At 23.1% G+C, this 16,259-nt stretch overlaps 1 protein-coding gene across 1 annotated transcript; it reads right to left on the reverse strand.

Moving 5' to 3' along the window:
- Nucleotides 1-138: 138 nt before the first annotated feature.
- LOC105363379 (acylamino-acid-releasing enzyme) lies at nucleotides 139-14,180 on the reverse strand. The gene is made up of 13 exons (XM_011501047.1): nucleotides 14,047-14,180; nucleotides 7,810-8,027; nucleotides 7,556-7,719; nucleotides 7,329-7,480; nucleotides 6,521-6,785; nucleotides 6,201-6,346; nucleotides 5,598-5,769; nucleotides 5,265-5,522; nucleotides 4,579-4,716; nucleotides 4,282-4,502; nucleotides 1,522-1,601; nucleotides 410-631; nucleotides 139-241 (listed from the first exon to the last, which is right to left on the reverse strand). The coding sequence occupies exons 1-13, from the start codon at nucleotides 14,065-14,067 to the stop codon at nucleotides 139-141; spliced, it is 2,160 nt and encodes a 719-aa protein (XP_011499349.1). The 5' UTR covers nucleotides 14,068-14,180.
- Nucleotides 14,181-16,259: the final 2,079 nt, after the last annotated feature.

Raw genomic sequence — 16,259 nt, forward strand, 5'->3', positions numbered from 1 at the left:
TAAATACATTTTTAAAGACTTTAATTTGAATTGTATTCTTTTACAACCATACATGATAATAACACAGGAATAAAATTTGGATACAATAATAAAATAGTAGATTATTTAGATTTTATTGAATATTACATGTTATTTTAGTTATTTATCATTGTGTTCTATTAACCAAAGTACAGAATTAATAATATTATCTATTTCAACTTCATCTTTTTTTAATGAATGATTATCATCGTAAATGAATAACCTGAAAAAAAATAAAAATTCAATTTTTATACTTCCATCATTCAAAACTGATGTCTTAGTAATTAAAAATTTTCATTTCTGCTTGAAATATTTATTATTTATTAAATTAATTTTTTTAATTTTCTATTTCTATATTGAAAATTTTAATTAAAGTACAAAGTACACTTACTTAGTATGAACATTGTTAGATAACAATTTATTGTACCACAATTTACCTTGAAATGGTGGTACTCGTAAATCTTTTGATCCAAGGATGATTAAAGTAGGTGCTTTAACTTTATCTACATGAAGAATAGGGGAATGTTTTAACATTTTTAATAATAATTCATTATAATTTTCGTGTTCATTGGATACATTCTTAACAAAAGAACACCCACTCTCAGCACAACACCTAATATAAAGAGAAATATTGATGTACAGGATTATAAAAGATCCATGCCAATTATAATGCATTTTTATTTATTACAATAAACTGTATTTTTAAATTTAAGTTATAAATTATAATATGCAATCACATATTTATTCACAATACATGTGTATTCAGTATAATACAATTTATTTAAAAGCTTTCTAATATATTAAAAATATTTAAAAATTTTCTAGTATATTACAAATATTGTTTAAGTAGGCAATATTTAATTATTTTATTATTAGGTTTATGTTATCTATCATACGTAATTGAATCGGTACAATTAAGACTAAGATTCAAATCTGATAATTTAATAAATTACTACAAATTAAAAAATTTGCGGATATTTAATGTTTTCTGATGATTAGTAATACAGAAAAATTATTCTAGTGCAATTCATAATATGCATGTCTTATTTTCACAAAATGTAATTTATTGCTTAAGACAATGCTTGTATAAAAAGTCTGTATTATATATTTAAATATAATATAATCAGCAATTAAATTCAATGTAAATCACGTTAATCAAATATATAATTTGATTTTTTGTTTATAAAATTTTTAAATATGAATAGTAATAAACATTTTTTTTTCTGAAAAGCTGATATGTATTGATACATATGATTTTTGATAATAAGCTAGTATGCAAAACTGAAAGTTTTTGATACTATTTATTAATATTCATTATGTTTTGTATTTAGTATAAAATTTTTAAACGATTGTTATGCTAAACATTATTATATCTTAAAATATTTATTGAACTGTATTATAATGAATTGTTAGATTGTAGTACTTTATATTTCTTTATTTGAATATAAATAATACGTTTGCTAAATTTGATATAATTTCCGATATTTAAAATTTTATTTTTACCAATCTGGAATATCTGTTGATGAATACATGGCTGCTATGTCAATTACTGGATTTAACATCACTACTGCTCTAAATTTATCCTGTAAGAAAATACAACGATAAAGCATTTTATGAGGCTAATTTGCTATTTTTTGTAAAAAGAATCATATATAGATGCCCCTAATTGCATAATGTTTATGATACAAATCCTAAATAATAACATAAAACTTAAAGAAACTAACAATATTAATAAATATATTTACAACATTTTTATATTAAACATACAATTATATTATTCGTTTTGAAACTTTTTTAAATTCAAAAATAATATGTAAATTTGTATCATGAAATTGAATTCAATAAATGTTATGTTACAAAATTCTAAAAATTTTGAAATCAACAAAATTACTTTTAAGTTCACGTTTATTATGTATCGAATATATATATCATTATACTATTTTTGATGTTAAATGAATAATTTAAAAAATCTTAATGAAAATTGGAATCATTTTATTTGATGTATAGCTATATAAATAAATTTTCCGAATTTCTAATTTATTTTAAATATCTTATTTTTGTTTGATTTTCTTTAATTAGATATGTGGCATTAATTCATATAGATAATTATATAAAAGAATAGTGAAAAAATAAATGCATTTGCAGTTATTTGTAAACTAATTTCATTATTATTTGTTCATTTATTTATTATTGAATAACCAAATATCCGTAATTGCAAATTATTAATTAAAAATAATTAAATTGAACTTGTTTGTGGATTGCGATGTAAAACAAATTTAAAATAAAATAATTTCTTTTATATTCTATATTCAAATAAGATAACTAGTAGTCAAGCGCTTAGTATTTTCCTAATCGATCTTAATATTGCAAGAATATTAAATAATTGAAAATAATTTATAGAAACATTTGTAAAAAATAAATTAAATTATTGATAAAAATTAATTTTATTATTCTACTAATTAACATTATCAATATTATTTACAGATATTTTTTATATTAAATTTAATTAAAAAAAAATTTTTGTTCTTATAAATTGATATTTTATAGTTAAAAATTTTTTTAAATGATTGGAAGAATTAAAATTGAATAATAGAAATAGCCATTTTAACTATCAAAAGATGACTTGGATGCAGAATAGATTGCAATATTGTCACACTTAAAGAAGTCTTTTTCAAAGTGTTCTTTTATAAGTCAATATCTACTTAACTATATTAACTTAACTTCTGTTAACTCTCTGCTAATATCTTATGCATTTCATTTTTACTTCTTTCTTCATCCTTTTTTTCAAAGGCAAATAATGCATATAATATAAATAAATAAATATAACAATAATAAAAAGAAATCATTAAGTTTGAAAAAATAACCATTTTTTCTATTCATTTTTAATGGTAATTTTTTGAATTAATTATAAAATATTTTTAATTGTAAAATAAATTTATCTTCTCTTAAAATATGATTTGATTTAGAAAAGTTACTTAAGTTACGCGCAGACGCATACACACACACACACACAATAAAAAAATAAATTATGTAAATATATAATTTCAAATCATGGAATAAAAAAATTGATCTATTTTTTAATGAATTATAAATACATTTTTGATTATTATACCTTATGTATCATATATTCTATAATAAATAAATAAAGCTATATTTATAATACAAAATATACTTATGAATTACATAAAATATAATTACGTATATATTTTGAGAAGTTTCTTGAATCTTTGAGAGCAAATTCATAACTAAGAATTAAGAAGCCATTGATATTTCATACATATTCATTATCTTGCCGATTATATTGATGATACATATTCATGATCATGTTGAAAAATGCGATACAATATTAAAGATATTATCAGTCTTTTAATTCTTATATTAGGAAACATTTGAACAGGCATTGATCACTGATCAATTTTTTCATTTGAATATATCTTTGCATAGATTTAAAAAAAAAGAGCCGAATAACTTACAGCAGAATTTGTTCAAGCAATCTATAGATTCTTTGTTATTTTTTCTAATTATGTTTTTGTTACTTTCTAAGATGCGTTAATTCGTTATTGATATAGTATGTGTATTTATACTTTTTCATTTAGTTTGTTATTTTTCTATATATTTATAAGCATTCACAGCTTATATAACTCTATTCATTTATTTATTATTTTTTAGCATTAAATCATACTATAAGAAAAAGATTCCTATTTATTCACACAATTAAACAATTATGTATTTTATTTATTGTTATACGCTGTCAATTAATTTATCGTTTCTTTCATCTTATTAATATATTGTATCGTGTTTTTTTACAAATTATTTATGATAATGGCACGTTATAGGAATATACGATAGAATGAGTGAAAAAATTCATTATATGCTAATTTATTTCCGGATTGTTATAAAATTTGTATAATTTTAAATTTGTATATTAAATAGTCTAGTATAATATATAATATTATACTAGATATATATATAGTAAATACGTTCATATTTAAAAATTACCAGTTAATTATAATCTTATATGAAACATTTACTTCCCGGAATAAATAATTTATGATATATAATAAATTATATTGATTTAAATGATTACTATATTGTGTGGAAATATAAGAGAAAATACACATTCCTTTAAAAAGTATTCATATTTGTAATTTATTTTTAAATTACCATTTTCAATATTAGTTTTTCAATAAAAAAATAATTATAGAGTATTTATAATATTTAATTAAATTTAATTATGAGATTCGTTACTTAAAATTATCTTACTGGATATTTGGCACTGAGATGAGCACATAAGAACCCACCATGAGATCCACCATATAAATTGATTTTCTTTGGATCTATCCAGGGATACTTGTTCACAGCTAAATTAACAGCCTTTACACAATCGGCAACATCCATATCGCCAATTTTACCGAGAAGGTAATCAATATTATCTCCACCCAATCCAGTAGAACCGCGATAGTTTATTTGTAAAACTCCAAAACCTTGACAAAAGAATTAATATAAATAATAATACGTTTAATTATATACATTCTTCCAAGTTATTGTACGTAAAAATACCTAAACAAACCATTAATGCATAATTTATATGGAACGTATTACAATATGAAGAATGAGGTCCACCATGTAGTGCAACAACTAAAGGTGTTGATTGGTTTTGTGCTTTTTTCGTGCCAAAATAAGTAAAATTGAAGTTCTCTAAATATAAAATATAAAACTAAGTATCTAATATACGTAAAAAACTTTTAAAGTTATAATGCGTATTATAATAAAGTTATAATGCGTATTATAATAAAGTTATAATACGTAAAATACTTTTAAAATGTCGATCATACTATTAATGAACAAAACTATATTATTTTCTCATTATTAAATTTATTAATAAACATGTTTCATTTTTACAAATCCATATAAATCTTTAATAAAATTTTTAAATATTTATTTTAAAATTAATTTCAGTATTATATATTTTATGTAGGTTTTTCAGAATACTCAATAAAAATTTTAAGTTAATAAAAATCTGTCTAAAATATAATATTAATAACAAATATTCATATAAAAATATTAATATAATAAATTCTTAATGTATCACGCAGTACATAGATAATGTATTACATAGATAAATTGAATACTTTTACTTAAATATTATTTAAATCTCAAAATATAATTTGAGAGTATTGTAAAATATGAATACATTAAATTAAATAAGAAAATGTTTGTTTTTATAAATTGATATAAATACTTACTGACAGGTTCATTTGTGTTATATACGGCTTCGGTCTGCTCATTTATAAAATTTTCAATATTCGGAATATTGAATATTTTAGTAACATCAATAAAACATAGTTTTCCAATATTTGATAAAGAATTATCGAATTTTGCAATTATTAATTGCGGTGGCTTAATTACCGAGACGTTTATGAAAGCTATAAAATTATTTTTAACGTCAATAACGCTCAAACTACTATTGTCAAAATTATCTACTTCAGTTATGTTTTTTGTTTCTAAAAAGTATGAAAATGTTCTTATAATGTGATTGTTATGAACTAAATGATTAATAATTTAGTTAAAAAACCCACCTAAATTGATAATATATGATTTTATATTGAACCTTTGAGGTGTACTAAGGAATATGTGTTTTGAATTATTACTCCAACAACGATCGGGAAGACTTGGATTATAAAGACCGTAAAAATTTTTATAATGGTCAATAACTATATAATTTTTTATCAAATTAACTAATATATTAGACTGAAATAATAATTTTGATAAAAATATTTTCATTTATTAATTATAAGCTATAATTAAAAACGTCTATTTTAATACATACTAAGTTGGCTGAATTTTTAATAAATTACAAAATTTGTATAAGAAATATTTAATATTTAGGACTACAAGCAAATTAAAGAAAATAATATCTAATATAAGATTCAATGTCAGAGTTAACATAAGAATATATTTAATATAAAAATATTTATAGTAAGTCAAAATGTTTATTACATATTAAACATAGATAACAACATTATTGTATCAATTACTTTAAAGAAGCATCGATAATTTAAAATTTAAGCTACATATACTATAGCAGTTTTTCTTTTTATTCGAATTATTCAATAAAATAAATATAAATGACAGTTTGTATAATTAAAATTTAACTATAATAATCAAATTATAATACGTACACTTTTAACAATATTCCATTGTAAATACATAAGTCTATGTACATGATGGTGAGCAGGACTAATATCTCGTTCAAGCCATATGAGATATTTTCCATCAGGACTGAAGCGTGGTGTTGTACATGACAAACCATCAGTAGTTAATTTACCTACATAGAAATTTAGCTAGATTATGTATTAAACTTTAATGTACATAGTCTCACTTTCTTTCTCCGTGCGCGCGCGCGTGCGTGTGTGTGTGTGTGTGTATGCACGCGCGCGCGCGCGCGAGTATGCGTATTTTAATACTTCACCAAACGCTTAAAAATTGTAAATATTCATACGAAAGTCATTTCCTTTCAAATGAAAAATATATGATTCCCTGTTGGTGCAAGCATAGAGCCCGAGATATCTTGGTTTAAGTTTATAAGCTACACCAACTATGCTATTATTATCCGGCGCCCATATTACTTGAGCAGGAAAATACTCATCTGGAATTGATGTTATTGGAACTAATGTATCTTCTTTGATGTTTAAGATAACTACAATAGAACGGTGCTTGGCAATTAATTGTTCTCCCCAATCAGGTCTATAAATGTATTTTGTACCCTAAGTATAAAAAATAAAAGATTTAAATTTTGGGAAAAAGTATGTAGTTTTTGAATGCTTACTATATATATACATAAATATATATTTATGAATTCATAAAAAAGTTTAACTTTTCACTTTATTAAATTTTTTTAAAGTTAATGTAAAAATATTTAATTTCATAATCTAATAATATTCAAACTAAATATTAATAAATTGATAGATTATTTTTCCAAAAATTCTTTCACTAAAAATATAAATAACATTCTAGTCCGAGAATGTATAAAGCAGTAGTCATGAATTATATTTTAATATACCATGACTTAAGCTTACCAATGAAATATTCATCATAATTTCTGTACTCGATCTTACTCGATAATTTAAGTACAATAAATTGTATTTGAAATTTTTTTTTAAATAATTCAATAGAATCAAATTATCAAACTGAATATAATTTCTTTTAATAATAAGTTATAGGTTCTATATTTATACAGTATTATAAAATATTATTATTCATTTATAATTATTACATATTCATATTATAAAATAATTATCATATCTTACTTGACATAATTCTTTTTCATTTTCAAATTTATCTGTTTTAGTTTTTGATTCCGGTTTTGGTTGGTAATAAGATTCTTGCTTAGGTAATTTTTTTTCAGCAATATATAATAATTGTTTATTATCAAGTGAAAAGCAGAATGAACAAAATGTAGCTAAAGAAATAGTATAAGAGTGATTGCTTATTATTTTTTTATAATACACGTATATACAAATTTGAAATTTCTTACATTCATTATATATATCTTCATGAATATTATATACTGATAAATCATAAGACTTCATAAGATGCTGTTTATCCCAAATTTCTATAAACTGTTTTGTTTTACTATTAACTGTAACTTCTCGCAAAATTGCTTTCAATTTTTCGTCTGCCGAAATTGATGACATAAGCCTTTCATAAAAGTAAATATTAATATTTTAAAATTATATATAACTATGTATTTAATTAAACATAATTATATATCATGTTGTCGAAACTTACTCGGAAGTAATTTCAATAGGAAAATTTTGTACAAGTGATTGTAAATTTGTATCAAAAGTAGATTCTTGAATAAATTTTTGTTTTACAAGTCTTTCTAAATTTTTTTGAGACCACACAGATTGTATCGTAATTTTATTATTCGTTTCAGAAAGAATTCTTGCAGATACAAAACTTGGAATTTTATTAAGTTGTTTGAATATATCTAATACTTCATCTGTCTGCAAATAGACTTATTTTTAGTATTTTTAATATTTGCGAATTAAATATTATTTGTTTTACCAAAAATGTAAGAAATAAAATGAAATTATTGCTTTCATTAACCAATATTTTTAAAAGATGTTTAAAAGATTCGGAAATAAAATAAAATTAAAAAAAATAATAATATGAATACATTTTATTAATAATAATTTAATTATAAACTAGGATATATTTAAATTATTTTATGGTGGATTTAAGATTAAATTAATTTCACTGTTTAAAAAAATTTACTTTATATGCGTTTGTTTGAACTGAATTAATCGAGTACGCTGCAAATTAATAATCAAAAGATTGTAAATAAGATATTAAATAAAGAGTGCAATTGATCAAAATATTATTACAGGCATATTGCAACTTAAAAGTGCATTATATCCTAATGTAGTTTTTAAATCGCTAAATGATGAATGTCAATTAAGCGAGGAAATTAAAAATCTTTATATAATCATGATATATTGATAATTATAGAAACTCCATTTATATGTAATTTCCATTTATAATTTGAGATTTACTAAATATGTACCTAGAATTAGACTCAAAACCTTCCAGATGTTCGGTGGGAGGATTGCAGGTAAGTGGAAGGATTAGCGCATTTATTCAATTATTAACAAAATTAGCGTATCTTACTGTTTTTTCCCTTTATTTTACAGACTACACAATGAATATGATTCTATGATGGTGTTGAGAATCTGTGAGATTTTGCATTTCAGTGGTAGTTCTCACGTGACATTAGTATATATTACATGCAAGGGTAGGAGATTGTAAATCTTCTGATCCTTGACCTAGTGTGCTTGATGGTAAATGGTTACACTGAAAGTAAGAGGTCGTAAATCTCTGGTACTTCTTCGTGTAATGCTCGTGATGGCTGGCGAACTCGCGCCTTTAATAAATGCCCTTGTAACCGGTGTTTTCTCTTACACCTTCAGCTGTTTGCGCGAGCTTCGCGATCCAAATAAAGCCCTTATAGCCGGTATTTTATCTTGCATCTTCAACCATTCGCGGGAACTTCGCGATCCAAATAATGCTTATTGCGGCTGGTGCACTCTCACCTTCTATGTCGTATGACATTGGCCCGTACATGCTTTCAATCAAAGCCGAAGTACGAAGCCGGCGCATTCGCACTTTCAATAATTTCACAGAAATTTATTTGTCTTACCGAATTCTGTGATGAGTGCGCAGGTATTACACTTCTTATTTCGTGGTCGTTCTTGGAATGCAATCAGCGCTCTTGACTGCTTAAACTATAGCGCACTTAAACTGTTATTAAATGTATTTGCTTCACTGTATTTGGCTATTATATACATATAATGAGTAAAACTGACTGACTGGTTTATGGTGGAGTTTAGTTGCTGTGTAGAGTAATTACTGATAACTGATTGAAAAATTTACCGTGAGCCTACAAGCTTGTTGAATACGTGCACGAAACTGAAGGCTTGTTTGTTCCGTGGTGGCTGTGCTAAGAGATTATTACTGCGTGAGTTCACTAGACGAGTCTCACTGCTACAAAGTTTCAATGCTAGAGAGCGAGGCTCGTCGCGTGCTTGCCTTATATATCTACGGGACCTCTTACTTAACTAGCAACAAAGCATCGTTGTTGCTATACTGGAATTTTACATGAATTTTACAGATGAAAAATATAGAAGCTTCGAGAATTCTAAGAAAAATCAAGGCGTCAGAAATTTGGAGAATTCCAAGCGACATTATTAATCGAAGACTATATAAATATTGTGGGACATTTGAAACCAAAACATAACAAGTACACGAAAAATTCTCGTCCCAAGTGTTTACAGAAACTTGAGAGCTAGAGAGGCTAGCGTTGCCGATAGTCACGGTCTTAGAAGTTGCGCCAACTCCGAACAGCATGTATGCTTATTATTATTCTTGATTTAAACATAAGCTTTTATTTCACAATTTTTTAAAAGGCTACAAGGCGTACTTGATTGTTTAAAAAAATGATTTTTACAGATTGGAAACTTATTAATAACGGTGAATTACAATTTGAACGTATGTTAAGTAGAAAATCAGTATTGATTCTATTCATTTGATCAGACAGAAATACTATTCATTATGTATAAAGACAAAGAAAAAAATACGCTAAAAAGTATGAAACATATTTGAATTAGAAATTATTTAAATTTTTACAAGCTCATTTTAATAATTTAAAATGACATGACAGAATTGTATAAATAAATTTCATAGATTAATGTTATAAGGAATGTATTAAGTTCCGTAAAACCAATAATCTCAAAATATATTATATATCCAATATACTGTAGAGATAAAATTTTATGAAAACTTAAAAGTCAAGGTATAATGTTATCCTTAATCTAAGCAATTTGTATAAAAAATATCTAGTTCATTTATGTCACATTATTTATGTAAAAAATATTTATTGCACAATATTTGATGTTCGATTATTAATTTGTTATTGACATATATGTTAGCTATACGGATATAGAAATCATTTACGCATAGATTCATTTATAGAAATATAATATACTGCAGCTGGTTGGTCGTATGTAATTTAATTTCTAAATAACATGAATGTTCATATATTGACAATTATATATTGAAAGTTCTTTCGAATCACATAGTTCATATTAGATTTTCATTTATATAATCCAAATCTGAAGATGAATAATATCAAAAGAAAGAATTTATATAATTCTACGGTGACATATTGTGACTAGAGCGCAATATTCCTAAATGAAATGTTGAGAATAGAGTATTTTAATGAATGCTAAATTTATTTATAACAGTAAGCCAACAGTGAAACCATAATAATTTATAACCATTTAATTCAGTACACAGTGTCGACAGTTATTACTCAGCAGTTACTTAGTGCACAGTACCAGTTATTGCTCCGAATCAGTCACTCGTCCTAGCCACGCCATTGCAGGGAGTCTACACAGAGAGAAAGTCACGCAACACACGCACTCTCAGTGTAGCCATTGCAAGGAACACACGGTCAATTCTCCAGTGCGCAATGGTTAACAACAAATCAAGGGCCATCTGCAGTTCTAGAAAATGGTTGACTACACAATGCATGGTATCAGACCCTTCTTCAATCGAAGGTATACCATCAGTCTTTATTAAGAGTAACTACCGCAGAGACAGCCCCATACTCCCTTTATGAGTATGGTCGATTCTTCCTGCTACACCTTGGCACGTTACCACAGAGACATTCCCATGCTCCCCATATGAGTATGGTCGATTCTTCCTGCTAATCCCTGCCACATTAGCACCGACCACATTTCAATGCTCGCCTTATGAGTGTTGGCTCTTCTTGCTAACCTTTACAACGTTGGTATAGACCTCAACAAGTCATATTCCCCTTCAGGGAATATACAAAATCCATTGTTGATACCCATAACACCATCTACGACATCGTCATCATCACCAAGGAACACCTACATCATTGTGATAGAACATAATTCACTATTTACTACAAGAAGTGAATACAGAACAACAACAGTGTAATTCTCAATAAAATCAAATAAACGATGTACTGAACAAAGTTACACATACTGAACATATTTACAACACTTCCACTTATGTCCGTTCCTAAGCATCGCTATTGAATTTGGCAGTTCGAGCCAGCAAACTAAATTCATTTGATCCTTCGAATCAGATAAAAATAAACAAACATTTTCGAACAGAATTATTTTTGGAAACTTTTGAATATTTATTTATTTAAACAACAATAAGAATCATACAAAATAAAATAAAAATCGTAATAATTAAATTACAGTAAGAACATATTTATAATCATTATCATATACCTAATAATTTACTTTATTAAATTTAACTAAAATAATTATAAATAAATGATAATTAATTTCAGCTATAAATTCTTGGAATTAAAGCCATATGTATTTTATGCGTAGAGAAAAATTTTAAACTATCAATGAAAAAAATCGAATTTATTCCATTTTTTCCAATTACTAATAATATTTAGATATTTTTGATGTTTCGATTAATTAAAAATTCAAAATATACATTAATTTTGATAGACTCATACTTTGAAATTATTCTACAATTATATATTTAAATTTTTAATATTAAAAATTAAAAATATTTTAGATCTAATTAATATAAAAACAACAATAAAATGCATTAGTTTTTAATTACTATGACTTTTATTGGAGTAGTATAATTAATATTACAATTTCAATTTATAATTTACCAAATTTATCATAAGTATTATTAATAATTTTAAATTAATATTAATTAATAATATTTATTAAAGAAAATTTAAATAGTATAAAAATAATAGAAAAGGTAAAACAAAAGTTTGATTAAACGAGGAAAAGCGAGTAGTGTGAGCCAGAAAATTACGTTTGTAAGACCTAGTTAAGATTTTTCATGCAACATTCAATTCATTATTCCAATTATTTTTCAATTCATTAACTTCAACATGTTTGTCCAATTTTTTAACCTGTATTGACGTCAAATCTGATAGTAAAGGTCTGGCCTTGTAGTTGTATTTATTTATTGTTGTAAAATTGAGTAACTTAATTAATTATCGTATTGTCAAAATTTTCAATTTTTAAATACAAATATTAAACTAACTGAAGCTAGTGCATATCCTATTATAGCTTTAAAAAGTATGTATTTATATAAACTGCGTTACAACTGTTTTTATTTTCTTGGAATAGTCGATAAATATTATATCATGTTTTAAAAACATGCTAGCTAAGACCTTTGTAGCCGGCTATTATTTCTTTATTGTCTTTAGATACGCTTCGTTTGACTGTCATTTCCTAGAAATTATTTATTGGATTAAAATGAGTATCAATAGATTTATATATTACTTACGGTTAATGAACGAAAAATGCATAAAAATCATGTTACTTACATAATTATGGTTCATAAATAAAACAGTTTTAATCTTTTCATAATATTTTGTAAAATTAGAAATTTGTTAAAATTTATAAAAATGTAGAATTGTTGGTAATGATACCATAGAGTGTCGAATGCGTAAACTTTTAATTCCGCACAGTGTATATATATATCCACAAATAAAATAATACATATAAAATTACATTGTTTATATCACCAATTTCTATTACAAATATTCTTGGAATTATTAGAAATTTAACCATACATGTACAATATACTATATTGTATTAATTTATGAACGATTAGGGATTAACTAATATTTTCGAACTAGTGAAAAACAATGTAATTATTAATTATTATAATTATCAAACAATGTAACTCTATAAAATTATTTTAAATTAACCTAGTATAAATGTTCCCAATTATATCTTTGATTTTTTCTGTTTTTTCTCATTTGTCTTTTTTTTAAATTTTATAGGGTGCGGTTTAGAAATACATATATTTTTTTAAATCTGAAGGATTATTGCTTTTCATTATTTCAACTATTTTTCAAATTTTTTATATAGAGTATTAAGACCTAAATAATAAAATATTACCATTAACACATTGTTATTTATAATAATTTAAATTAGTATTGTATTATATATTTAGTATATTAATAATGTTTATACTTAATTTCTATATTCAATATATTTTTAATTATTTAATTTATTTAATTTAATTTTAATTTAATTTAAGTAAAAGGTAATTATTTACTTGTACATATTATAATTGTATTTGCTTAATGGAAAATGGTTTGAGTTTTTAGTTTTAAATAATAATAATATAAAATATAGACTTTTATTAAATATACATTTTTAAATAAACATTTTTTTTCTCCTAGTAAATAAATTAAAATATTAAACTTATATTGCAGTCATAGATGTTTATGTCAATCTCAATCACTTATATTATATGACAATTAAAATTTAATTTATACTTAATATTTTATGCATGCAAAAAATTCGTGTGTTCAAAAAGATCCAGTAGCTTAAATGATATTAGTAGATAATCAAAGAAATATGATAAATATAGATGTATTCCTCTTTGTCGAAATAATTAGATAAATCGAACTTCTGAAACTATATTTATATAATTTACCTGTTTTGACATGGTTGTCATTCAATGTTATTCTGCTGCGATGCCTCTATATGTTGATACTTTCTTCGTTAGTTAGGTGGATAAATAAGATGTTAGAATGTATTTCAGATATTGAATCTTTAAACAAACAAAAACTGAAGGTAAAATAAAACAAAAATTATTTTTTTTAAACGAATATTTCAAATTTTATTTTAATTATAGAGATCAATAATAATGTTCTTTTTATGTTTATATGAAGGAAATATACCTTGTATAAATCCTATTTTATTATCATATACATATTTTATACTACAAATTTAAATATTTAATAATTAGCAAAATATTTATAAGAGTAAAATAGTTTATAATTTAATTGCTTATTAAATAATTATATTAAGATATTTTTAAAGTTGTAAAGATTTTTAAAAATTCATATTTTCAAAATATTTAATTCTATATAATTAGAGTATGAAAATCTTTTTACTTAATATTAAAAAAAGTAATCAGAACTTGGGCTATTCTCATTTGGTAAAATGTAGCTACAGTATATTTATAATATATAACTAATATACTATTATCCTAAATAAAGATTATCAGATAATATCGTGAAAATCAGCTATATTATTATAAAATTAATTTTTTTGCGATCGAGAACATTATTCGATAGATTTTTCGGATTTTCTTTATATTATATATCATTTCATTCAGAAAATTTTTTTTTATAATAATGATGATATTAGTGCATCAAAACTAACAAATAATTGATTTTACACAGTATAATATTTTGATAGATCTACATTGTCCAATTGATTTAACTTAAAGTAAAAGTATTTATTTATGTATTTAAAATAATTAATTTATATATTATAATTACAAATAAGAATCATTCGAGTATAATATATTAGAAGTATCTTAACTATTAATAAGTACTTGTAATTTAGATCACTACTTGTAATAAGTAAATGTAACATTATTTTCAAGTTTGATTATTTTTGATTCTAAATATAAGTTCTATTCAGGGAATTAAGTTATTTTTACTGATGCAATAGTCTATTTTACTCATAACAGAATAAAACAATAGTATGAGTTTTACAAATATTAAGTTTTTTTAATTTTACAATTTCTTAAATTTGTTTTCAAATTTTCATTTTCCAAAATTCATAAAAACGTACAATTTTTTGAATTACAAATATATTTAAATTGCAGGTTTATATTTAAATTATATCCAAAAGTAAAATTCATAAAACACTATCAGTTATAATACTTTTACATAATGCATTTAATAATTGAAATAACTTGTTTATTATAATTTCATAGTAATTATTATTTAAAAATATACTCACTCAGAATTAGAATTTCTTGAAAAACATTTTACAGTTGGCTGTGAATTTAGGTCCAATGTAAGTTCTAAAAAAAATTCCTATTTTTTTTTATTTTAAGTGTAATTTGAACTACAATTTCAGTTTTAGCTACAGAAATAAAATTTAATATACAATAATGATTAATTCTAAACTAATTGCTTATAAGACAATTAAATCACAAATTTCAAACAACGAAGGATGTAGCTTTTTATGTATTAAGTATAAATAAATAAGTTAATTTGTATGAAAATATATTCTTTTAATATTATTGGATATATAAATAATGTATTGATAGAAATTTCATAATCTTTAAAGAAATATTAAATTGTAAGTTAAAAATAATACAATATATTTAAATTTTTAATTGAAAGTATTTACGTAAAAATTTGTTTAAATATTGATCATGTAATATGATTTTTTAAATTTAATTTTTTTCAATGTAATGAATTTTTCAATTACACTGTTAAATTATATGATATTACAGAATTTGGTATCAATGTCATTAAAATTATATATATTTCATATAGTAAACAAAAAACTAACCAAAGAATTAATTATTTAAAAATTTTAAAAAGATTAAATTTGCATTTTTAAGGATTACTAAATTTATTTTATGAATTTATTTCATGCTGGTAGACTATATTATAGATTTTATATGATATAATAATTTTATTGTTATTGTTTATAAATTATATTATTTTGTATTATATACATTATTTATTTATAATATAATGAAATTATTATAATAAAAATTATAAACTATACCATGATAAATAAATAAAGTTAAGAAAATTTATGACTAGATTTTACAATTAAAGTTGAATTGTAAATTGATTATTTTATTTTCGATATAATTTAAAAAAATTTACTTAC

The sequence above is a fragment of the Ceratosolen solmsi genome, unplaced genomic scaffold, assembly GCF_000503995.2.
Source record: "Ceratosolen solmsi marchali unplaced genomic scaffold, CerSol_1.0 scaffold57, whole genome shotgun sequence".
NCBI lineage: Eukaryota > Metazoa > Arthropoda > Insecta > Hymenoptera > Agaonidae > Ceratosolen > Ceratosolen solmsi.